This window comes from Scyliorhinus canicula, chromosome 9, assembly GCF_902713615.1.
Source record: "Scyliorhinus canicula chromosome 9, sScyCan1.1, whole genome shotgun sequence".
Lineage (NCBI taxonomy): Eukaryota > Metazoa > Chordata > Chondrichthyes > Carcharhiniformes > Scyliorhinidae > Scyliorhinus > Scyliorhinus canicula.
This window is the reverse complement of record NC_052154.1, coordinates 155,469,784-155,496,898: the sequence shown is the minus strand read 5'-3', so window position 1 is coordinate 155,496,898 and position 27,115 is coordinate 155,469,784. Positions and strand designations below refer to the sequence as shown.

General features: G+C 46.3%; 1 protein-coding gene across 4 annotated transcripts in view; it reads left to right on the top strand.

Moving 5' to 3' along the window:
* Positions 1–27,115, top strand: part of LOC119971815 (AMP deaminase 3-like) — an 80,169-nt gene extending 53,054 nt beyond the window's left edge. For 3 of the 4 annotated variants that reach the window (XM_038807993.1, XM_038807990.1, XM_038807992.1), the window contains exons 10-15: positions 5,228–5,354; positions 12,286–12,449; positions 15,836–15,956; positions 19,861–20,034; positions 21,144–21,254; positions 26,372–27,115. In XM_038807993.1, coding sequence (XP_038663921.1) covers positions 5,228–5,354; positions 12,286–12,449; positions 15,836–15,956; positions 19,861–20,034; positions 21,144–21,254; positions 26,372–26,548 — 874 coding nt within the window. In that variant the 3' untranslated portion in view covers positions 26,549–27,115. The remainder of the gene's footprint in view (positions 1–5,227; positions 5,355–12,285; positions 12,450–15,835; positions 15,957–19,860; positions 20,035–21,143; positions 21,255–26,371) is intronic. The other variant, XM_038807989.1, reaches the window with a different exon arrangement.

The window sequence follows — 27,115 nt, the reverse complement described above, 5'->3', positions numbered from 1 at the left end:
CACGTCAGCACCGACCCTCTGAGAGAGCACCCTACCCAGGCCCACTCCCCTGTCCTATCTCCCATAACCCTGCACATTGATCATGGCCAATCCACCTAAATGGCACATCTTTGGACTATGGGACGAAACCGGACATCGGAGGAAACTTATGCAGACACGGCGAGAAAGTGCAAACTCCACACAGACAGTCACCAAAGGCCAGAATCAAACTCGATCCCTGGAGCTGTGAGGCAGCAGTGCTAACCACTGTGCCACCGTGCCACCACATGACTGAAGTTGGTAACCTGCAGTGGGGGAAGTACCACTGATAAACAAACAAGAGAACACGAGAGATAGGAGTAGACCATATGACCAGTCGAGCCTGCTTTGCCATTCAATACAAGCCTGGCTGCTCTTGGGCTTCCTAATGTCCACTCCTAATGTCCCTTGAATTCCCCAAGGGACGGGAAATCTGCCCCAGCCTTAAATGTATCCCATGATGATGCATCCACAACCATCTGGGGTGGAGAATTCCAAATATTAACAACCCTTTGATGAAGAAATTTCTCCTCATTTTGGTCCAAAATGATAGCCCCTTATTCTGAAACTGTGTCCCTGCGGTCTGAAGATGCCAGCCAAGGTCAAACATCCCAGTGTCTAACCTGTTAAGTCCCTTTAGAATCTTGTACATTTCAGTGAGATCACCACTTATTCTTCTAAAATCCAGAGAATTTAGGCCCAGTTTACTCAGCCTCTCATAGAACAATCCTCTCATCTCACGGACCAACCTGGTAGGTCCTGTTCTGCTGCCTCCAATGCAAATATATCCTTCCCTAAATACGGAGATCAAACCTGCGCGGAATACTCTAGGTCTGGTCTCATCAAAGCCCTGTATAATTGTAGCAAGATTTATTTCATCATAGAATCATACAATTTCTATAGTGCAGGTAGAGATCATTCGGCCCATCAAGTCTGTACCAACGCTCTGAAAGAGTACTCTATTCAAGCCCACTCTGTAATCTAAAGTACACATCTTTGGAAACTAATATGACCAATCCCCTGAACCTGCACATCTTTGGACTGTGGGAGGAAACCAAAGCACCTGGAGGAAGCCCACGCTGACACATGGAGAACATGCAAACTCCACACCGACTGTCACCCTAGGCCGGAATCGAACCCGGATCTCTGGCGCTGTGAGGCTGCAGTACTAACCACTGTGCCACCGTGCTGCCCTTTATTCCTATACTCCACCCCCTTGCAATAAAGGCCAACATTCAATTTGCCTTCCTAATTGCTTGCTGTACCTGCATGCACAATTTCTGCGCTCCTGCCAATATGAAGCATTGAACCAGTGAATTGCAAAGAAACCCATTTACTAACCAAACGATTGCTGCATGAGCGAATCCCATTGAAGCGTTTCTTCTTCTCCATGTGTTAAACTAGTGGTGATGGACAGATACGTTTTGACTTCGTTTAATCTTCCAAATTTCCTTGATTGTGGCAAGTCCTGGTGGAGTGGAAATCCACAAATGTACCACCTGTATTCAAGAAATTTGTGAAACAGAAAGCAGGAAATTCCAGGTCACTTAGTCTAACACTTGTCATTGGGAAAATGCGGGAATTCATTATTAAGGAAGTAGTACTTCATTTGGGGCAGCACGGTAGCATGGTGGTTAGCATAAATGCTTCACAGCTCCAGGGTCCCAGGTTCAATTACCGGCTGTGTCACTGTCTGTGTGGAGTCTGCACGTCCTCCCCGTGTGTGCGTGGGTTTCCTCTGGGTGCTCCGGTTTCCTCCCACAGTCCAAAATGTGCAGGTTAGGTGGATTGGCCATGCTAAATTGCCCGTAGTGTCCTAAAAAGTAAGGTTAAGGGGGGGGGGGGTTGTTGGGTTATGGGTATAGGGTGGATACGTGGGTTTGAGTAGGGTGATCATTGCTCGGCACAACATCGAGGGCCGAAGGGCCTGTTCTGTGCTGTACTGTTCTATGTCTATGTCCTAGTAGCAGGTCATTTAGACAATCATAATACAATCAGGCAGAGTCCACATGGTTTCTGAAAGGAAAATCACGTTTGATAAATTTATTAGAGTTTTTTGAGAGTGTAACTCATTGGGCGGATAAAGGGGAAACCGGTAGATGTAGTGTATTTGGATTTGGAGGAGGGTACAGAGTCTGCAGAGGGATATCCATAGGTTCAGGTAGTGGGTAAAAATTTGGTAGATGGGGTATTATGTGGGAAAATGTTAAGCTGTTCACTTTGGTGGGAACATTAAAAAAGGAGAATGTTAGTTAAATTGAGCGAGATTGCAGAATGCTGCAGTACAGAGAGATTTGGGTGTTCTTGTACATGAATCAAAAAAGGTTGGCACGTAGGTACAACAGGTAATTAGGAAGGCAGATTAAATGTTGGCCTTTATTGCAAGGAGGATGGAGTATAAAAGTAGGGAAATCTTACTACAAATCTACAGGGCTTTAGTGAGAGCTCATCTAATACCCTCGTCTAGTACTGCGTGCAATTTTGGTCTCTTCACTTAAGGAGGGATATACTTGCATCGAAGTCTATTCAGAGAACATTCACGAGGTTGATTCCTGGGATGAAGGGATTGACTTATCATGAAAGGTTGAGCGGCCTAGACCTATACTTACTGAAGCTTAGAAGGCTTAGAGGTGAGGAGGAATTCCTTCTCTGAGGGTAGTTAATCTGTGGATTCACTACCGCAGAGAGCAGTGGAGGTCATTGAATATATTCAAGGCTGAGTTAGACAGATTTTTGATCGACAATGGAGTTAAGGGTTATGGGGAACAGGCAGGGAATTGGAGTTAAAGCCACAATCAGATCAGCCATGATCTCATTGAACGGTGGAGCAGGCTCGAGGGGCCTAATGGCTACTCCTGTTCCTATTTCTTCTGTCTACCATTATAATCTCAGTCACATGTTTCAGGGTCTCTTTTAACCAATTGGTAACTAAGTAAATACGCGAGTGTGCATGGACCACAGAGAGTTGAGGGTCAATCCTCAGTCTGATATCAGTCAGCTGCTGAGGTAACTGTAAGTGGCAGTAGGGGGTCAAGAGCGGTGGGTGGAGGGGTAGGTTATCAATCAAGATATCTTGATTGATGCATGGATGAACACTTTTACTATGCTAAGGTAATGGATTCGGAAAGATTTGTTGCACAGGGGGTACAGCTTTAATGCCTGTCTCAAACATCACACAATTGCTTTGTAGATGAGTATGGAAATAATATTATGTACAAATAGATCCCCAAGTAGCCAAAGAGTTGAATGTCTTTCTGTGATATTGATTTGGAATGTTGACCAGAACAGTTGGTTAAGCTTTGCCAATCTTTCAATACTGTCCTTGGATCTTTAATGCTCTCAGGAACAGAGGTTGGGAGGTTGTTGAGGGGGGTGAAGGTGAGAGCAGACAAGCCCTTAGTTTAACATCTTCTCTCAAAGACAAATCTTCTCCCAGTACTGACCCTCCGACAGTGCAGCCTTCCCTCAGTCCGGCCCCTCCGACAGTGCGACCCTCCCTCAGTACTGACCCTCTGACAGTGCAGCGCTCCCTCAGTACTGACCCTCCATTAGTGCAGCATTCCCTCACTACTGACCCACTGACACTGCAGCACTCCCTCAGTACTTTCACTTTGGCAGTGCAGCACTCCCTCAGTACAGTCCCACTGATGGTGCTGCATTCCCTTAGTACCGACTCTCTAACAGTGATACTGCCCCTCCAGGGCAGCACGGTGGCGCAGTACTGCGCCCTCCCTCAGTACTGCTGCCTCACGGAGCCAAGGTCCCAGATTCGATCCCAGCTCTGGGTCATTGGCCATGTGGAGTTTGCACATTCTCTCTGTTTGCGTGAGTTTCACCCCTACAACCCAAAGATGTGCAGGTTAGGTGGATTGGCCACGTTAAATTGCCACTTAGTTGGAAAAAATGAATTGGGTACTCTAAATTTAAAAAAAAAATACTGCCCCTCTGACAGTACAGTGCTACCTCAGTACTGACTCTCTGGCAGTGCAGCATTCCCTCAGTACTGCCCCTTGGACTGTGCAGTGCTCTCCCTCAGTACTGCCCCTCTAACAGTGTGGCATTCCCTCAGTACTGCCCCTTGGACTGTGCAGTGCTCTCCCTCAGTACTGGCGCTCTGACAGTGTGATGTTCCCTCAGTACTGCCCCTTGGACTATGCAGTGCTCTCCCTCAGTACTGCCCCTCTAACAGTGTGGCATTCCCTCAGTACTGCCCCTTGGACTGTGCAGTGCTCTCCCTCAGTACTGGCGCTCTGACAGTGTGATGTTCCCTCAGTACTGCCCCTTGGACTGTGCAGTGCTCTCCCTCAGTACTGCCCCTCTAACAGTGTGGCATTCCCTCAGTACTGCCCCTTGGACTGTGCAGTGCTCTCCCTCAGTACTGGCGCTCTGACAGTGTGATGTTCCCTCAGTACTGCCCCTTGGACTGTGCAGTGCTCTCCCTCAGTACTGGCGCTCTGACAGTGTGATGTTCCCTCAGTACTGCCCCTTGGACTGTGCAGTGCTCTCCCTCAGTACTGGCGCTCTGACAGTGTGATGTTCCCTCAGTACTGCCCCTTGGACTGTGCAGTGCTCTCCCTCAGTACTGCCGCTCTGACAGTGTGGCATTCCCTCAGTACTGCCCCTTGGACTGTGCAGTGCTCTCCCTCAGTACTGCCCCTCTAACAGTGTGGCATTCCCTCAGTACTGCCCCTTGGACTGTGCAGTGCTCTCCCTCAGTACTGGCGCTCTGACAGTGTGATGTTCCCTCAGTACTGCCCCTTGGACTGTGCAGTGCTCTCCCTCAGTACTGCCGCTCTGACAGTGTGGCATTCCCTCAGTACTGCCCCTTGGACTGTGCAGTGCTCTCCCTCAGTACTGCCGCTCTGACAGTGTGGCATTCCCTCAGTACTGCCCCTTGGACTGTGCAGTGCTCTCCCTCAGTACTGCCGCTCTGACAGTGTGGCATTCCCTCAGTACTGCCCCTTGGACTGTGCAGTGCTCTCCCTCAGTACTGCCGCTCTGACAGTGTGGCATTCCCTCAGTACTGCACTGGGACTCTGTTCATGTTGATGGAGTGAGATTTTAATGCATGATTGTGATTTGGTGCTGCACATTGAGACATGTTAATAATTAGCCCGTAAATGTGCTTGGACATGTACTGTGATGGAAATCAACTGTTTGGTGACATTGTCCAGACTGACCTACCATTTACTTTTTACCTCTCTTCCAGCGATATATTTCGAACAAAGAAAATCCTGCCTAGTTTTGGAAAAATGCTGGAGAATATTTTCCTGCCTCTCTTTGAAGCAACAATTAACCCCAAAGAAAACCGTGAACTTCACCTCTTCTTAAAATACGTGCGTAAACCACCTATCTGCTCTGCCTCTTATAGTGTTTTCCACCTTCTGTGATTGAATTCTCTCTGCCAAGCGGCGGGTTTTAAACCCCACATTTACTTCAAGAAACTGAGTTAAATTAATTGAAATGAGAAAACCGACAAAACATTTAACAATTAATGATCTGGACTGTGGACTGTGGGAGGAATCCAATCACCCGGAGGAAAGCCTTGCAGACATGGGGCGAAAGTGCAAACTCCTTACAGTCACCTAGCTGGCACTGCCAGGGTGCCAAGCCAGCAATGCCAAGGTGCCCAGGTGGCACAAGTAGTACCAGGATGTCACCCCTGCCCTGAGACCATACCGGGGCCTCTGACCTCTTTGGATACCTCCCCCTAAGTCCTGTTCGGGGACTGTACTGAACAGCGCTCACCTAAATTCTCCAAGGCTGCCATTGCTTATTCTTAATTGTCCCATGAGGGTAATTGGTTCATACAACGGTGTGGTATGTCTTGCTAAGTCACATCAGAGGGGCAGTTAAGACTCAACCACATGGGGGTCCCCATTGGGTGTGTTTGTGATAGGGGTGGGGATGGGGTGTAGCACGTAAAATAGGTCGAGTGGCCAGCCCACCACTTCCCACCCACTCCTGGGTTGATTCCCATAACACACTGGGGTTCAGCACCCGCCTGCCATATGGTAAATAATTAAAGGCTGAATAGACACGTTAGAAAGCCTGTTGGCCTGTTGACCTGGAGAATGCACTGTCTACATCATAATGTGGCAAAGGCTGTTTTTTTTAATGGTCGACATTAAAACGGCAGGAAGGGAGGTGGGTACCTCTTTTCTGGAGTTGGGGGGGGGGGGGGGGGGGTTGTGCACCACTCCTAAGATGTAACCCCCTTCCTTCTGTGTCGACTGCTTTCCAAATCCGTTACTCAAGTAACACTATTGGTGAATTGTCACGTGATATGCAATGACGTCAGCAGTGCGTTAGGCGGGCTTGGGCGAGTTCACCTTAAGAAGCACCATCTCTCAATAAACCATGCTCTATGTTTTTACAAAGTTGAAGCGTGGCACCTCTACTTATTTTTCTCTTTGTGGCAACAACAAATATGTAACAAAAAGAAAACTGGCGACGAGGATTCGGGCCATAAACAACCATCGTCTAAGATTTGGAGGTCTGAAGACAACCACCATCGATGCTCGAGCTAAAAATCATCAACGTGTTTATAGCAAGTAAAAAAAAATGTTGAGATTGTGCCGAGGCATTGGCAAGTGAATCGATTGATCGTGACAGCCACTAGTGCAATATAAGGGTTTCGTAAATTATTCAGGACACAACTGTGAATTACTGGAGTATATCTTTTAAACAAAAGAATCAAAGTTTCGGGCGTACTTACTGTTTGTAATTGATGGGAGCTGTGGAGACCACACAAGTGACACTCTAAATGGGTTGCAGGAACGAGAACTTGGAAGCTGCCGTCTCTGCCGCCTACTGCTTGGGAACCGATAGGACAGGCAAGGGAAGAACTAGTTTGCATGTGGGCTTGCTTTCAGGAAATAAAAGGAATGGAGAAAGGCTGAAGAAGCACAGATCAGGGAGCTGGGATGTGAGAAATCACAGGAAAAGGTCCGCCATAGGGCAGCATGGTGGCGCAGTGAGGTTAGCCCTGCAGCCTCACGACGCCGAGGTCTCAGGTTCGATCCCAGCTCTGGGTCACTGTCCGTGTGGAGTTTGCATGTTCTCCCCATGTTTGCGTGGGCTTCACCCCCACAACCCAAAGATGTGCAGGCTAGGTGGATTCACCTTGCTAAATTGCCCCTTAATTGGAAAACATTAATTGGGTACACTAAAATTTATATTTAAAAAAAAGGTGCGCCAGGAATGCATTTGACGAGGATTATGAGACATGAATTCTTATGAGGAAAGGTTCCATTTGTGTCTTGCAGCAAATCAGACACCAGAAAACCTGCATGCTGCTACTTTTCTCAGCTCAGTTGGATGAAAAACATTTATGTTCTACAAAACCTAGTCCACCCATCTAAACCATGAGAAAAGGCCTACAAAGAGTTCATTGCAATCTAGGAAGGGCATTCCTCTCCCTGGCTGCTGCTGATAGCTGAAAGATTCCACTTCCATCGTTGTGCACAAGAGGGAGGCGAAAGCATTTCACACTTCATAGCAATACTACGTGAATTAGTCAAGCGCTCTGAATTTGGTCAAACACTCGACAATACACTTTGAGACAGACTGGTTTGTGGTCTCAGATATGAACCCATCCAGAGGAATCTGTTGTCTGAAGGTGCATTAACCCTGGAAACTGTTGCGGAAATTGCTACTTCCCTGGAATTTCCCTGGAACTTCGTTGGTTGGAGTCGGAGTAAATGCTCATAGGATGGAGACTGCTAGAAACAGGTCTGCGAAAAACCTACCGTGTCATCGCTGTACTCATGTGGGACATTCAGCTGGAGAATGTTGGAGTAAGGAGAAAAAATGCAAAAATAGTGCCACATCGCCAAGGCATCACCAACCGTCACTAGCACAAAAGAAGTATACCGAGAAAAACAGCCAAATCTGCTGGTCAGGTTTATCAGTTAACTGATGGAATTAAAGACTCACTAGGGGGCAATGTGCCAAGTCATCTCAAATAATTTAAGCTTGGTGTTTGGGCAGCACGGTAGCATACTGGTTAGCACAATTGCGTCACAGCTCCAGGGTCCCAGGTTCGATTCCCGGCTTGGGTCACTGTCTGTGCGGAGTCTGCACATTCTCCCAGTGTGCGCGTGGGTTTCCTCCGGGTGCTCCGGTTTCCTCCCACAGTCCAAAGATGTGCAGGTTAGGTGGATTGGCCATGCTAAATTGTCCTTAGTGCCCAAAATTGCCCTCAGTGTTGGGTGGGGTTACTGGGTTATGGGGATAGGGTGGAGGTGTGGACCTTCGGCAGGGTGCTCTTTCCTCGAGCCAGTGCAGACTCGATGGGCCGAATGGCCACCTTCTGCACTGTAAATTCTATGATCTATGATCACTTAAGGGAGATCAGCAACTCTTTTGGGTTTATCCAATATTAATGGAAACACTGTCAACATGGAATTGGATAAGGGCTCTGCAGTTTCACTCATACCTGAGACAATATACAACCAGAATCTAAAACGTGTACCTTTTGAACCATCAGATGTTGTTCTAAGGATATACACTGAAGAGGTTATGTCACTAAGAGATAGATCAAGGTGAATGAGGAATTTCACAGTCAAATAGTAGAGTTGTCTCTCCACAATGTCCAAGGAAACTTTCCAGCATTTTTAGGTGGATCATGGTTGAGAAAGATAAAGCTCACCTAGGCCGTAATGAACCAATTCATTGATTCTACGAATGATCTACAACCACTTATGAATAAGTATGCTATGGTATTTGATGAGTCATTTTGATCTCAGACTTGATTTGATTTATTGTCATGTGTACCGAGGTACAATGAAAAGTATTGTTCTGCGTACAGTCCAGACAGATCGCTCCATACATGAAAAAACATAGGACATACATAAATACACAATGTAAATACATAGACACAGGCATCGGGTGAAGCATATGGAGAGTAACACTACTCAGTAGAGCAGATATGTGAAGAGATCAGTTCAGTTCATAAGAGGGCCATTCAGGACTCTGTTAACAGCTGGGAAGAAGCTGTTTTATAACCTGTTTGTGCTTGTCCTCAGACATCTTGCCTGATGGAAGAGGTTGGAAGAGAGAATAACCCGGGTGGGAAGGGCCTTTGATTATGCTGCCCACTTTCCCAATGCAAGGGGAGCTGGAGACAGAGTCTGGATGAGAGGCAGTTTCACGCGAATGATTGGGCTGTGTTCACAACCCTCTGTAGTTTCTTTCGGTCTTGGGCTGAGTTGCCATACCAGGCTGTGATGCAGTCAAATAGGATGTGTTCTATGGTGCATCTGTAAAAATTGGGAAGAGTCAATGTGGACACGCCGAATTCCCTTAGTTTCCTGAGGAAGTATAGGTGCTGTTTTGCTTTCTTGTTTGTAGAGTCAACGTGGGTGGATGAGGACAGATTGATGATGTGCACACCTAGGAATTTGAAGCTATCAACCATCTCCACCTGGGCACCATTGACAGGGGTGTGTACGATACTTTACTTCCTGAAGTCAATGACCAGCTCTTTAGGTTTGCTGACGTTGAGGGAGAGATTGTTGTCGTTACACCACTCCATTATGTTCTCTTTCTCCCTGGAGTGGAAGTGAAACTCTGGATCAAAGCAGACAAATGATGAAGAACAGGTAAAGAATTTGGAAACTACTCTTGCACCAATGGCATTAACTAGCACTTAGTCAAACTATGCTCAGCTAGAAAAAGAAGCAATGAGCATCATCTTTGTTGTAAGAAGATTCCACCATTACCTTTATGGGCGAGATTTTACACTTTTCACTGACTATTGACCCTTAACTACAACCTTTGGGCTGTATAAGGGTATTCCTTCGATAGCAGCTAGTCAATTGCAAAGATGGTCTTTGATCTAGTCGGCACACGATTATGACATCCAGTATTGTAAATTAGACCAGCATGAAAATGCGGGCACTTTATCGAGATTGCGGCTCAAGTCAAACAAGATCTGGAGTCAAACAAGAATCTGATGAAAATTTCGTAAATATATTATATCTCTCTCATGTTGAACCGGTACCGGTAACCTCATCTCAAGTACAAAGGTACATAGGAACCGATCCAATGATGAGGAAGGTTATGGATATGATCCAAAAAGACACTTTAACAAATGTGCACCAGAAGAATCCAGACCTCGAGCCCAACTTCACCAGGCATCTTGAGCTGACAGCTCAGAGTGGAGTTCTGCTGTGGGCTTTTCGAGTAAACATTCTGTCGTGTCTATGAAGCAGAATACTTGAACAGCTATATGAAAGACATCCTGATGTGGTTCGGATGAAGGGGTTGGCACACAGCTACTTCTGTTTGCTAGGATTAGATGCCCAAATTGAGCAGAAGATGGGGCTATGCCAATTCTGTGCTACATTAAGGAATACTCCACCCGTGAGACCTTTGCATCAGTGGGAATGACCAACGCAGTATGGCAAATAATTCATATTGACTAAGCTGATCTAATTGCTCCTATCTGTGCCTAGTAATGGTTGAGACTTGCTCAAAATTGCCAGAGGTCGCAATCATGAAGTCCTCAACAACCAAACAACAATTGGGAGGCGAGATGAGGTATTCACAAGGTTCGGACGGTCGGAGCAACCTGTGTGAGAATGGGACTCAATTTACATCAACAAAGTTGGAAGATTACTTGAAGGTGATTTGTCCACCATGTTAAATCTGCTTCACATCACCCAGCAACCAATGGGTTGGCCGAATACTTTGTGCAATCGCTCAAACATGCAGTGAAGGCATCAAGAGATCAAAGTTTTTTATCCAGACACGTTTTAACAACTTTATAATATATAGAAATTCGGTGCATTTAACAATGCAAAGCTTATCGGCGATCCTACTATTCAAGAGGGAATTGAGAACGCAATTTGACCTCTTGACACCAACCACAACTTCGGAAATTGTCGGGTGACAGCATCAAACACAAATGGTTAGAAGAGAGCAAAACCCGAAGAGTAGAGTCTTTAACCATGGAGAATTGTGTCCTAGCTAGAAATTATATAACGAGTGAAAAATGAACTCCAGCCATCATTCTTGCAGAACACATTTCAAACAGGTGATGAATGTTTGGCATGCTGATCGGTTATTAGCTTCATAAAATGAATGTACAGAGTCTTCACCAGAAATATTCACATCGGAGTGTATGGATAGACACTACAGAACTGTGTTCTACTACTGCAGAAATGACTGAATCTGTCACTACAGAATCATCAGCACCAACAGAGACAGATACTGAGTTAGTTTCACAAGACGTACTACCAACAAGTGGACATGAAGACACTTCCATGATCTCGAAAGAGCCAAATTCTGGAATGTTGGATATTACCTAAACTAGACAGAATTCCTCCAAAGACACGGTCTTGCTGATGCATATATGTATAGATAACCCGATGATGCAACGTAATCTGTTGGATTTGTTGTTTAAGTGTTTAGAAGAAAAATTGTTGACATGAAAGGAGTAAAGGGGGAGGGGTGTTATGAATTCAAGTAACACTATTGGCTGGTGAAATGTCATGTGATATACAGTGACATTTGTAGAGCATTTTGCGGGCTTTTGGGGAGTTCGCCATCTTACCCTGTAGAAGCAACATCTCTTAATAAACCCTGCAGTCTGTTTTTACGAACTTAAAGCGTGGCACCTCTACTTCTTTTTCTCTTTGCGACAACACAAATATATTTTAAAAACCTGGCCCCTCACCCCCACCTCTGAGCTCCAGCCCAAGAATCTGGGACTTGCCTTTCTGGAGCAGTGCTACATCTTCTTCGTGCTCCTCCTTGCAGTCCCGGCAGTGCCCACTATGGAGCTCTGGCGCTGTCAGGACTTCTGGAGTTGCCCCTGAGGGCAGGACTTCCTTCTACAACCATTTTAGCCCACCCGCGACATGATTTGGCTGTGGGGCAGGCTTCCTCTGGGTGTCTCGGCTTCCGATCAACTTTTCTTCTGGGAGTGCAGGGAAAGCGAGTATTCCACTCCTCCCTAACTGGTAAAATACGGTCTATAGTGTAGGTTTAGAGTCACATATGAGGCCCAGACTGGGTAGGGACAATGGGTTCTTCCCGCCTAAAGGGACATGAATGATCCAGTTACATTTTTATGACAATCCAATTGTCACTTTTACTGAAATCCAATTTTTATTTCCACATTTTAAAAAACTGAATAAAAATTCTCGAATTGCTTTGGTGGAATTGAACTCGGTGTCTTCACTGGGGCATGTTTTACGCTGTGCATTGTATTCATGGCTGGGAGTGCGTGCTGTCCGACTGCTCTCTGTTTTGTTGCAGGTGACGGGCTTTGACAGTGTGGACGATGAGTCCAAGCACAGTGCTCACATGTTCTCGTTAAAGAGCCCAACCCCTGGGCAGTGGACGAGGGAGCAGAACCCACCGTACAGTTACTACCTCTACTACATGTACGCAAACATCATGGTGCTCAACAATCTGAGGAAGTAAGTATTCCCAGCTCCATATTCTGCCCTGAAACAAGAGGCAGACAATTCTGTAACTACTTCACCCATTCTAGTGAGGATTGTGTCAATGGAATTTCAAAAGGCGTTTGTTAAACTACCACATATGTTTGTTCATTAAATTAAATTTGTTAGCTTTCAAATGACACACAACTTTGAATTGTAGCAACCAACGAGGAGGATACTAACAGGAGGACGTAGACTGGTGAAACGGTCAGGTAAAACACATATAACATTTAATTCAGAGAAAGGCAAAGTGATTCAATTTGGTCAAAAGAATGAGGGGAGACAATATGAACTAAACGGTACAAAGTGGGTGCAGAAACAGCTAAACCTGGAGGTGTGCGTACACAAATCTTCTAAGGTGACAGGACAAATTGGGATGGCTGTTTAAAAACTATAGGGAATCTTCAGCTTTATTAATAGAGGCATTGAGTACAGATGGAACCATTACAAAACACAGGTTAGACGCTTCTTGGAGCATTTGTCTAATTCTGGGTGCTAGGATTTAGGTGATTGGCAAAAGCGCCAGATTCATGGGAGATCGTGGGCTGGATTCTCCGATTGCCGACGGCGAAGTTGCATTTGGCGATTGCCCAGTAGAATCCGTTTTGATGCTGAAATCGGGGGCGGCGACATTTTTCGGATGCTCCGCCCCCTCAAAAACAGCATCATCGGTGGGTGCGCCGCACACCATTGGGGCGGCTTCAGGAAGTCACCTGAAGGCCCTCCCCCGATACTCTGCCCCCGATGTGGCGACTTTCCGATGGCATGGATGGAGCGCGTGTGCTCAGAGTTTTCAGGGACCTTGAGTGGAGGCTGAGGACTGTGTCCAGCGCCACCACAATCAGTGGGGGAGCCATTCCACTGGCCGGGGGGGGGGGGGGGGGGGGGGGGGGGTGGTCGGCGGACGGCGGGGGGTTCTGGTGAGAGGATGGTCCGGGGGTGGCGAGGGGGGTTACAGGGGGGGGCACTGTCTGGCAGGCCCTGTCCACGCGCGGCTGTGCATGTTGGTACGGCGCAACTGCCGCAGGTGGCCGCCGTGCGCATACGCGGTCACGGACGTGGCAATTCTCCGTCCGTATCTGCAGGTAAAGCCGGATATTACGTGCCGTGGCTGCCAGCCCCAACCGGGCGGAGCATCGATTCGGGGGCGTCGCTGACTTTTTGGTCGCAAGTCTAGACACGTGCTCCGGACATAGCCTCAAAATCAGAGAATCCAGCCCTATGCTGTCCCCCCGGAGCTGAATTGCTCCAGTTTTACAATTCTCTTGCAGTCGTAAAGCAGGATCCAATTCATGTCCCACGCCATGCAAATCATCTTGAGCAGACGGCCCGATACTGTGTTTCCACGATTGGCACCCCGCCCCCGCATTGCAAATCGTCCCCAATCATCCCCCCCACCGCAAATTGGCCCCAGCCCCCCTGCATCGCACATTGCCCCACCCATGGCTGTCCCCCCTTCCCCGGATTACCTGGGTGCCCCCCCGAACACTCAAGTACAAAAGTGACTAGTTCCCCCCCCCCCCCCCCCCGAACCCTGTGATAGGAGGAGAACCCCCCCCCCCCACCCCCCCCCCCCCCCCCCCCCCCGCAAAGGGACCCGTGAAATAAGGGAGCCCTCATAGGGACCCCCGTCCCCCAGGAACCCCTGTAATGGGGAGCTCCACAAGGGACATCTTGCCTAAAGATACGCCCTCCACAGACTCGCCTCACACACGCTGACGCCCTCCCCAAACACAGATTCTCTCCCCCACCCCTTCCCCCAGAAACGGGAACCTGTCTGGGCCGAGGAAGTGGGAAGCATTGTGGATGTACTACTTATCTCACGTCCATTCCTCCAAGGTGAGCAGCTGTGCTGCCTCTAGTTCCCACAGATCCACTATCTGCAATCCATTCATAGCTTTCGGTAGTGGTCTGTGATTGACAGCTCATAAAAAACATCCACAGCTTTGATCCATTCATATCCTTTCAAGAGAGATAAGTGCAGTGAAATCACACGCTGGAGTGATCGGAATGTATTTTGTGCACTTATCTCTCATTGGTGTGGTCCATGCTTACAAACACTGAGGTTTCACCACTTAGGCTACGGAGGCATGCAGGGCAGGTTTCCTTTAAGCAGGGGATCTGTGTGGGGGGGTTCCCATATTACAGGGATCTTTGGGGTCGCCCCTCTATCACATGGCTGCGTGGGGGGGGGGGTGTCTCCCACTCACAGGGGTCCCAGTGGGAGGGGGTCTCCCACTCACAGGGGTCCCAGTGGGAGGGGGGGTCCCCCTATTACATCAGTCCTTGTAGGGGGGTCCCCCTATTACAGGAGTCCCTGTGGGGGGTCTTCCTATTATAGAGGTCCGGGGGGGGGGGGGGTTTCCAGGTGGGGAGAGTGTTACCCAGGTAATCCGGTGATTGATGGCGGCTGTGCAATGTGGGGGGTTGGGGGGCGTCGAGGCCAACGTGCAGTGTTTGAGGGGGTGCGTTGGGCCTTGAATGGGCCCCCTTGGCCCACCGCGAAATCTAGCATGCCAGGGCCACGATTGCAAAGACCTCAACTGAACTGACCCCAGCCATGGGGACCAGAGAATCACGGGAGGCCAGACCATCGGCCGCTGGGCCCGCTAAATAGATGCAAATTGGCCATTACCATTAATTTGCATTTATTTACATATTCACGCTGGCATGTGATGTGGAACTCGTTCATGCCGCGAGCGGGGGGCCGGAGCATCGCGTTTGGGTCAGCGCCTGCCCCATATCCCGATTTTGCCGCGGCGCCTGATTCTCTGCCCCATGGGGGAAAGAATTCCAGGTGGCCCGGGACAGAGAATCCAGCCCATGATGTTTTTACACAGCGAGTTACTATGATCTGGAAAGTTCTCCCTGAAAGAGTGGAGGTGGCAGATTCAATAAGTAACTTTCAAATCAGGAATTAGATAAATACTTGGAAATGGGATCAAGTAACAGAGTATGAGGAAAGAGCAGGAAAAGGGAGGCTCTTTCAAAGAATTGACACAGGCACGACGGGCTGGGTGGCCTACTTCTGTGCTTCTCATTTTATGGCTGTACAGTTTGCCCTTTATCTGACCTGGATCTGTCTTCCTCAACTCTACAGGGGTCTTAGTTCAAAGGTTCCAGCTCATTGATTCGAAAAACATTTTCACCACAGTTGATCGAGCTTCGCTGTGGAGAAAAAGAGTGATTCCCCTGGGGTTGACGAGCTCATTCACCGGGGTCAAGTTCCAACTCGGGCAGGGGGAGGATTTGAGCAGGGATGCGGGCTTGGTGGGAACCCTCAGTGACCCTAGCAACGAGGCCTGGCTCGTTCTACCTCCTGATAAACTGGTTCGTGACTGATGCTCTGATTTGTTTTTCAGGGAACGAGGTTTGAGTACATTCCAGTTCCGCCCTCACTGTGGGGAGGCCGGCTCAATCACTCACTTGGTTTCAGCCTTTCTAACGGCGGATAATATTTCGCACGGACTGAATCTCAAGAAGGTATGCTCACACACTGCAACAGCACTGGGTACTGTGAAAATCAATCTCACACACTAACGTCACAGCATCTCACTTCAAATTCACCACTGCCAACTGTGACCCAATGGGTAGTACGACACCTCTGAGTCAGAAGGTTGTGGGTTTGAGTCCCACTCCAGTGACTTGTGCACAAACTTCAGGCTGACGCACCCAGTGCTGCACAGTTAGTGAAGCCGTACTGAGAGAGTGCTGCACTGTTAGAGGTGCTGCCTTTCAGGTGTTTGTTAAACCAGGATCCCAGTGCCTTACAATCTTTTAGATGCATCTACTTGAAGAAAAGCATTGGAGAATGTCTTGGACGATGTTTATTATTCGTTCATGGGATGTGGCTAGGCTAATATTTATTGCCCATCCCAAATTGACCTCGAAAAGGTGGTGGTGAGCTGCCTTTTTGAACTGCTGTAGACCATGTGGTGTAGGTACATCCACAGTGCTGTTAGGAAGGGAGTTCTTGGATTTTGACCCAGTGACAGTGAAGGAACGGAGATATAATTCCAAGTCAGGATGGTGTGTGACTTGGAGGAGAACTCCAATGATGGTGTTCCCATGAATTTGCTGCCCTTTTCACAGTTGAAGTGTACACAATATGAGGAATTTGTGCACACCCACAACCTGCTTTGGCTCAATTCTAGTCACAATGGTGAGAGTTTTGTATTAGGTTAGTTCAATAGTTTGAATTCCTTCCTTCCCTAAAGCCGTTTTCTACCCTGTTGAGCCTGACCACAACTAAATTGCCCTTAGTGTCCAAAATTGCCCTTAGTGTTGGGTGAGGTTACTGGGTTATGGGGATAGGGTGGAGGTGTTGACCTTGGGTAGGATGCTCTTTCCAAGAGCCGGTGCAGACTCGATGGGCCGAATGGCCTCCTTCGGCACTGTAAATTCTATGTAAAACAAAAACTGGTGGTCAACAATCCTGGAGCCTTCAGCAGCTCAGAGGCATTAGCCAAGACTTATTTTTATACCACAGCGAAGAACACTGTGAAGAATAAGTGATCTGATTAAATGTGGGCCCTTGTTGTCTGACTATATTCCAAACACAATTCCATTGTAAAGCACTTTGGATATCCTGAGCTCATGAAAGGTGCTTTGGAAATGCTTGCTTTCAGATCTCTTCTTACGCTTCCCAATTTGATCTCAGATCATTTACACTTTGTAATTCCGTCAGAAAGTTATTTGCATGTAATGCATGGTGCACTGTGATATATGGCAATGATTTAGACATGCACGTCGGGTCATAATTTAAGAGTTTGCAGATGATATGAAAATTGGCTGATAGCGAGCAAGAAAACTATGGACTGCAGGAAGATATCAATGGATAGTTCAAGTGGACAGAAAGTGACAAATGGAATTCAGTCCAGAAAAATGTGAGTTTGTGCAAAGTAAAGTGGAGAACGAAGCCGAGAGGTAGTTTTTATCATCCAGAGGATAGTTGGTGTCTGAAACACACTGCTTGAAAGGGTGGTAGAGAGAGAAATTCATTGTATTTCAAAAGCACTTGCGGTGCCCGTAAACTACAGGGTTACAGAGTTGACAGGTGGGAATAGGCTGGATAATTCTTTCTCGCCGGCACTGATAAGATGGTCTGACCGGTCGGTCTCCCTCTGTGCTGTAAATGTTTTTATGTTTCTGTGTACCACTCCCTGGTCTGACTTCAGTTGGAACACTGCCTTTCACACCCATTGGGTTCAGACACGATCCCACAGCCCTGGGAACTCCGGCTGCGGAGTCTGTGTGTGAACAACATCAGGTAGGCTCAAGCACCCTATCAGACAGCAGTTCCCAAAATGCGTCAGCCCTCGCAGGGCAGGAGAGCACTGGGAAAATGCATTAGCTGACTGTCACGAATCTGCTGTGTCCCTTCTTTTTCTCTCATGACCTCCATTTAACTCTGGTGGTATGGAGAGGCTGTGACAGAGTGCAGGCTGAGTGCAGATGAACATCCAGGATAAAATAGGATCATTTAGCACCATTCCAAATGGGCAAGAGTTCAGAACAACACTTAGTAACTCGATACACATCTGTAAACCTCAAACAGGCTTTGCGTTTGGGGACTGCATACTTTAAACTGCAGTGAAGAACAGCTGTTGATTTGAAAAGAAATCCGCACTGTGACTGTTCCACATCGCCCTTTGACATTATAAGGATGATGGCCGCCCTTCAGAATGACAATCTTGAGCTTTTACGAGAACCTGGAATTTATATTGTACCTTTTGTAGCTGGAGTCTTGTCTCCAGTTCTGGGAACTACACTTTCGCAAGGCTGTCAAGGCCTTGGAGAGAGTCCAGAGGAGATTTCCTAGAACAGTTGCAAGGGTGGGGGACTTTAGTTATGTGGAGATATTGGAGAATTATTTTCCTTAGAGCAGAGATGGTTGAGAGGAGATTTAACTGAGACATCCAAAATCATGAAGGATTTTGATCGAGTAAGTAAGGATAAACTATTTCCAGTAGCAGAATGGTCAGTAACTAGGGTTAATAAAGTATCAGAGAGGAAAACCTTTTTAAGCAGTGAGTTGTTGTGATCTGGAATGTGCAGCCTGAGAGGATGGTGGAAGCAGTTGCAACAATAAGTTTCAAAAGGGAGTTGAATTTGAAAAGGAAGACATTACAGCAATGTGGGGGGATATCAGGGGAGTGGGACTAATTGGATAGCTCCCTCATGAGAGATGACGCATGCAGAATGGGTTACCTCCTTAAGTTATGCCAGCAAATACAGCAATCAAGGTGTGCACAGGAAGATCCCACAAACAGCTATGAGAAGAGAGAGAAGAGAGAACAGTACAGCACAGAACAGGCCCTTCGGCCCTCAATGTTGTGCCGAGCAATGATCACCCTACTCAAACCCACGTATCCACCCTATACCCGTAACCCAACAACCCCCCCCCCCCCCCCCCCTTAACCTTACTTTTTTTTAGGACACTACGGGCAATTTAGCATGGCCAATCCACCTAACCCGCACATCTTTGGACTGTGGGAGGAAACCGGAGCACCCGGAGGAAACCCACGCACACACGGGGAGGACGTGCAGACTCCACACAGACAGTGACCCAGCCGGGAATCGAACTGGGACCCTGGAGCTGTGAAGCATTTATGCTAACCACCATGCTACTGTGCTGCCCTAGTGGTGAATTCCACAATGGATTCCAGAAGTAGTGGTGAATTCCACAATGTTGGTAGAGGAAAGAATGTTAGCCAGGAGAACTGCTTTTCTTCCAATAACGGCACAATAATTTTACAGGCAGAGGGGCCCTCAGTTAAAGATCCCACCAGAGGAATGACATCTCTGACAGCATGGCACTCCCTCAATAAGGTTAATGGGGGGATTGTTGGGTTACGGGTATACGGGTTACGTGGGTTTAGGTAGGGTGATCATTGCTCGGCACAACATTGAGGGCCAAAGGGCCTGTTCTGTGCTGTACTGTTCTATGTTCTATGTTCTATAACAGCACTGCGCTCCCTCATTACTGTCCCTCTAACAGCGCAGCATTCCCACATTACTGCAATGCTGACCGCATCTGATCCCTCATTACTGCCCCTCCAACAGTTCTGTGGTCCCCTGTTACTGCCCCTCCAACAGTCTGGCACTCCCTCATAACTGAACCTCTGGCAACATGGAGCTCACTCATGACTGCCCCTCCAACAGTACGACTGCCCCTCTGACAGTGCTGCCCTGCCTCAGTACTGCTCTTTGACAGTGTCGTGCTTCCTCATTGCTCTACCTCTGACAGTGCAGTACTCCCTCAGTACTGCTCCTCCATTACAGTGATAATTTACTCATTTGGGAATGTACATTATTCATTCAGTGCAATTTTGGTTTTGCTCACAATAAGTCAGTAAGAGATCCAGATTGTATATTTGTTTTCCAGAGCCCAGTGCTTCAATACCTGTACTACCTTGCTCAGGTACCTATCGCCATGTCTCCATTGAGCAATAACAGCCTCTTTCTGGAATATTCTAAAAACCCACTGCGTGAGTTCCTGCACAAAGGCCTCAAGGTCTCTCTCTCCACTGATGACCCCATGCAGTTCCATTACACCAAGGTTGGTGCCTCTTAAGCTCTATGCAATGCTAATTCTGATGCTGACTGGGTCATTTTTATGCTGCAAATGTCACCATCCTCACTGGTTTCTTTCTGTATGTCAACACTGTCCAAAATTCCCTGCACTGTGTGTGGTGGAGAGATGATGGTCTCAGCCAAATGTGCAAGCTTCAAGGAAAATACATCAATAGGATAGCAATAGAGGGATACGGACCCCGGAACTGCAGAAGATTTTAGTTTAGATGGGCAGCATGGTCGGCACAGGCTTGGAGGGCCGAAGGGCCTGTTCCTGTGCTGTACTGTCGTTCGTTCTTTGAAAGTCACCGTGTAAAATTTAGTTTTCGGATGTTACCAATGGCACTACTTACAGTTACCTGACCCTGCAATCTTCCTGGTAGTGTGCTCTGTACATGTCCTATCGTAAATTGCCATATCAGCGTTTTTCAATCTGTTTGGAGTGTCACAATGCAGTTGCATATTCTGACCATTAGGTGGTTCTGTGGAGTGGGTTTCTGCCATCTCCCCAAACGCTTGCATAGTCAATACAAGTCAACCTTGTGGTCACCCTGAGTGGTTATGGTCACTTGACTGGTAATAGTGAGCCTCAAATATCTGTCGTTTATCCAGCTGCAGGACCGCGAATTAGGCCAGGTCCCATGGGAGCTTGGGAGGCCCCTGCCTGGATCAATAAGGCCAGGAACACAATAAGGGAATGGTGACTCCCAGGCCTCTGGTTTCCTGGCAGGAAGTTTCAGGCTGACATGCTGAGCAGCAGGTTTATCTGCTGAACAGAACTAGTCATGTCCATGCTCCCCTATCATGGGCAGTTGTGCGAAATCAGGAAATCCCAAAAGAGCTCCCTGCACCAAAGATGCACCCACAGTAACATATCATCTGCCATTATTTAAATTGCGATCCACCTATGATTCCCCAATTACTCTTGAAGGAGGTGGTGAACCACCTTCGTGAACGGCTGCAGTTTATCTGGTGTAGGTACACACAGTGCTATTAGGGAGGGAGTTCCTGGATTTTGAAGCAGTGGCAGCAAAGGAATGGTTGCTGCTTGTGCTTTGAGATAGGGAACTAACACATTGTTCTGTTCTGATCTAGGAGGCACTAATGGAGGAATATGCAATAGCTGCCCAAGTGTGGAAACTGAGCACCTGCGACCTGTGTGAGATAGCGAGGAACAGTGTGCTTCAAAGCGGATTGTCTCATGAGGTAAAACTATCAAAACAGTATGTTTAATAAGGTCCAAGATCTGAAGGATCTTATTAGTATCAGGTTTCAGTGCTCAGACAGTATGTCGAGGCCGGAGGTGGAGTGCCCAAGAGATTTTCAATGAAAAAAGGAGCCAGGGAATTTTGGAACTTGGTAAAAACAGATAGGAAGAGGTTTCATTCTGATATCTGCAAGTAAAATGTTGCCAGAGATCAGAGGCATGAAGTTAAGAATGTGCCGAAGTTTCCCTCTGGGCCTCCTCCATTAACCGGTGCACCTTGGGAATGCAGTTCCAGTGAGACTGTGATGGAAAACTTTTATACCAAGCTGCTGAGGCAAGCGTCTGCTATCTTTCAGGGTTGACAAAGTGTGTGTAAGGTGCCCACTGAAAGAGAGGGAGAGAGAAAACTTATTATTCTATAGCTGACAGTAGGACTCCAGGTTTCACTTACAATCAAATTTAGCACATTGTACAGTCTGGTCCAGTCCCTCTGCTGCACTGAGACAATGGAGAGAACATTTGAAGCTTTTATCATGATGTAATTTTGAAGTTTAAGCAATGAAACATGAGCAGCGACTGAGTGCAAACCGTACAAGGTGCCAAGTCTCCCTCTCAGGGGAGAATGTTCTTCCCATTACAATCTGCACTCACTTTTCCCCAGACAAAGCTGAGAATCAATACGTTTGGAGACGGTATTACAAAGAGCAGAGAATAGACTTCTGTATGTGAAAGAGGCTCATTGGAATCAATCACTCAAAGCACATTAAGAGATTAACGCTGAGAGACTGACTCCGGAGGCTTTGTCACATGATTTACAAGAGCTGCTGCAATGTGAAGGCCAAACTAGCAGCTATGTTTACAGTGAGGGTGGATAATTTGGGTATGGAGGTGACTTGCTGTTTATGGTTTTCTGCTGAGCAAGAAGATATTCAATAAAACGGGCATTGCCTCCACAAGTTAAACAAAGGGGAGGCATCAGCTGTGCCTCGTGGGTTGCAGTTGGGAACAGTAGCATAGTGGTAGTTTTACTAAATTAGTAATGCAGAAACTCCGACTATTGCTCTGGGGATGAGTTCAAATCACACCATGGCAGGTGGGGGAAATTTGAATTCAATTAATTAATACATCTGGAATAAAATACTGGTCTCGTTAGCAATCATCAAACTGCTGGATTGACATTAAAAAACCCATCTGACTCCCTAGCGCTTTTCGAGGAAAAAATCTGCAGACCTAGAAACATAGAAAATAGGATCGGGAGGAGACTATGTCATATGAGGAGAGATTGACTAGGTTGGGATTGTTCTCGCTGGAGTTCAGAAGAATGAGGGGGATCTCATAGAGACTTATAAAATTCTAACAGGACTAGACGGTAGATGCATGTTACAAATGATGGGTGTGTCCAGAACCAGGGGTCACAGCCTGAGGATTCAGGGTAAACATTTCGGTCAGAGATGAGGAGACATTTCTTCAGCCAAAGAGTGGTGAGCCTGTGGAATTCATTACCACAGGAAGTAGTTGATGCTAAAACATTGAATATATTCAAGGGGCGGCTAGATATAGCACTTGGAAAGAATGAGATCAAAGGCTATGGGGGGAAAGCAGGAGTAGGCTATTGAATTGGATGATCAGCCATGATCGTGATGAATGGTGGAGCAGGCTCGAAGGGCCAAAATGCCTCCTCCTGCTCCTATCTTCTATGTATCTATGTATTCAGCTGATCATGGCTGATCATCTAACTCAATAGCCTGATCCTGCCATCCCCCTGCATATCATTTGATCTTCGCTCCAAGTGCTATATCTAACTGCTTCCTGAAAACATACAATATTTTGGCCTCAACTACTTTCTATGATAGTGAATTCCACAGGCCGACCACTCTCTGGGTGAAGAGATTTCTCCTCACCTTTGTCCTAAATGGTCTACCCCATATCCTCAGTTAGTGACCCCCTGGTTCTGGACACCCCCATCATCGGGAACATCCTTCTTGCATCTACCCTGTCTAGTCCTATTAGAATTTTATAGGTTCCTATGAGATCCAGCCCCCCCCCCCCCCCCCCCCCCCCCCCTCATTCTTATGAACTCCAGTGAATACAATCCTAACCAACTGACCTTGTCCAGCAGGCTCACAGCAATGCAGTTGTTCTTCATTGCTCTCTGAATGGTCCAACAAGCCACTCAAACCACCACAGAAAAAAGTACTATGGGTACACATCAGCACATAGACTTCAGTAGTTCAATTAGCTTGGCAGGAGGGAAAATGGGAATCTGAGTGGAGATTCAGACGGGAGAAAAGCAAAGCTGGAAATGGAAGGCAGAAAATTAGTACGCAAGTGTGGAAGGCAGAGGAAATAAAGGTGGGAAAGTAGACAAAAAAGGAAATTGGAAGTGCTTAATGGTACATACTTCAATGCAGGGAGGGAAGCGTCCAGTGAATAAGGCAGATGAGCTGATGGCACAAATTGCTATGCTATACTTCCAAGTGTCTATTATCAAAATATGGCTTAGGAAGAGCAGGCATGATAGCTCAACATTCATGGTCACAGTTTCTTGGATAGGATAAAGAGGAGAATAAAAAAAAATGAGGGCAATTGAAGAAAGAGCTTTGTGATATGCTGGAAGGAGCATCAAATTAAGCCATTGGTTGACCTGAGGAACAGAAAAAAGGGAGAACCACACTGCTGGGAGTGGACTATAGACCCCATATAGACAGTGGGTAAAAAAGAGCAAATATTTGGCATATTTCTGAGAAGTGTTGAATCTAAAGGGCAATAATAGTGGGGGATTTCAACTATTCTAATATTAATTGGGATAGAATCATTGTAAAGGGTACAAGATGTGCAGAATTCTTAAAATGCATTCCAAAGAACTTTTTTAGCCAGTACAAAGCAAGCCCATCAAGAAAAGCAGTTCCTGATTTGGTTTTAGGGTAAGAAGCTAAGCGGGTGAAAACCCAGGGAGAGCATTTGGGTGACAGTGATCATAAATCGGTCAGATTTGGGGTAATTTTGGAAAAGGATAAAGATAAAATCAAGAGTCTAAGTTGGTACGGCCAATTTTACTAACCTGAAATGTGATTTAGCAAAAGTAGACTAGAAACAGCTGTCTGACGGTACAGTGTCAGATCAATGGGAGGCATTCAAGGAGGAGTCCCATTTCCTGAATTCTGTACCTATGACCTTCTTCTCTTGAGTGAAGACCATTGAGAAGTGATCACTTAACACCCTAGCAATGTCCTGTGGCTTCACACACAGATTGCCCCTTTGGTCTCTAATGGGCCCTACTCTTTCCCTGGTTAATGTATTCTTCACCTTAATGTATTCATAGAATATCTTCAGGTTCCCTAATCATAATTCTCAAATCCTTTCTCATGCCCCCTTTTTGCTCTTATAATTGATTTTGAAGTTCCCTCTTGCACTTCCTATATTCCTGTAGGGCCGCAGTTGAATTTCTCCCTTTGGACTAGCTAAAAGCTTTTCTCTTCCTCCTTAGCCAGTCCTGGATTATCCTAGACATACAGGGTTCCCTGAACTTATTGCTCCTACATTTCCCCCGATAGGGATCATGTTGGTCCCGTACTCTCCCCATTTTCTTTTTGAATGCTCTCCACTGCTCCGCTGTAGATTTTCCAACAAGAAGTTGTTCTGAGTCAACTTTGGCCAGATCCTGCCTTATTTTAGTAAAATCTGCCTTGCCCCAATTCAAAGCCAGCTTTTGCGGGTAATCTTTTTCCATGTTCATAACAAACTTGAAGCGTACCTTGTTGTGGTCGCTATCACTAAAGTTCTCCCCCACTGCCACATTGAACACTTGTCTGGTTTTGTAGCCCAGAATCAGATCCAGCACTGCTCCGTCTCTTGTTGGGCTTTCTAAATATTGATACAAAAAACTCCCCTGAATACATTTCAAGAAATTTTCCCCCTCTAAACCCGTTATACTTTGACTATTCCAAATGTTGGATAAGTTTAAATCCCCTAGTATAATTACCCGATTATTATTCTTATACACCTCAGTAAATTGTCTACCTATCATCTGCTCTATTTCCCACTGACTCTTTGGGGCCTAGTATACGCTCCCAGTAATGTGGCTCCCCCCTTTTGTATTCCTAAATTCTACCTATAAAGCCTTGTTTGAAGACACTTCCAAGACATCATCTCTCCTCATTGCAGTAATTGATTTCTTAATTAATAGTACAACACCTCCGTTTTTACACCCTCCTCTGTCTCACCTAAAGATCTTATAACCCAGAATATTGAGTTGCCAGCCCTGCCCTTCCTTTAACCATCTTTCTGTGATGGCAACAATGTCACAATTCTATGTGTCAATCCACACCCGTAAACTTAACTCATCAGTCTTACCTATTACACTCATAGAATTAAAATAAAGGCCATCCAGCCCTGTCTTACTCTCCTGACATTCACTCTGACTTGTTTTCTTTACTATAGTATGCTGGGTCTCTATTTTACTCATACACTTTGATCCAGCCAAACTAGGCACGGGTTGTTTTCTTTGAAACAGCGAGAGCGGCACGATGGCACAGTGGTTAGCATTGCTGCCTACGGTGCTGAGGACCCAGGTTCGAATCCCGGCCCTGGGTCACTGTCTGTGAGGAGTTTGCACATTCTCCCCGTGTCTGTGTGGGTTTCACCCCCACAATCCAAAGATGTGCAGGTTAGGTGGATTGGCCACATTAAATTGCCCCTTAATTGGAAAAAATGAATTGGATATTCTAAATTTAAAAAAAAGAAACAGCGGAGGTAAAGGGGTGTTTTCATTAAAGTGCATAAAATTATAAAGAGGTAAGATAGGTCCTTCCCATCTACTCTATTTCCATTAGCAACGAGGTTAATAACCAAAGACATTGGTTCAAAGTAATTTGTGAAAGGATTAGAGAGGGGTTGAGGAGAATAGTCTTCACCTAGAACTCACTACCTTTAAAGGGTGGAAATGATCATATTTAAATAAAGACTTAAATGTGCCCTTGTGCTATAAGCTAGAGAGATCTTTTTCAGCCAGCCCATATATTATGGACTGAATGGCTGTCTTCTTTGCTGTACATTTCAATGATGCTGCAAGGTTGTGAACAGAGCTAATATACTTGCCTTTATTTCTTTTCAAAAGGAGAAGCAGCATTGCTTGGGTGTAAACTATTTGAAGGAGGGGCCTGAGGGGAACGATATCCGGAAGACTAATGTGGCTCAGATACGGATGGCCTTTCGGTATGAGACATTGTGCAATGAGGTCTCTTTCCTGGTGGATGCGGTGAAGTCAACAGAGTTGAGCATGTCAATAAATTAGCAGCAAGTTAATATATCCGCAGGGACAATAAAGGGGATCAGTTACAGACTGTGTGAGCCCAATATACTATTTCTAAATGCACTTCGATACCAGGCTGGTTCATAACCAGAAAAGCACAGCTAATATTGTGATTAAATCTTTACCATTCAAACATGAGATTATTGCATGCATTTTGCCTAATTATTGCTGTTCGCCTGATGCTTAATTCTATTTTAACACATTTTTTAAAAAAGAATTAAATCTTAGTACAGATACTACTGTGAATATATGTATATTATAGCATTAGTGTATAAAGTGTACAGTGCACTATTTAACTTTAATCAAGCTTTATTTGTATAGTGAACTAGGTCTAAAATATTAATACAGCCAGGGCATGTTTCTCTGTTCCTCAGCAACCTAACACTAGCATCATTAGTGTTAAGTTCTTGAATGTATTTTTTTTAAAAACAGCTTTAATGATTAAGTCTATTCTATGGATATTGTACCTTCAATGTAAATGTAATTCACCGAGGAGTGAAATTTTATTGAGTAAAATCATTAAATAGACAAGGTGGAGGTTCAAACTTA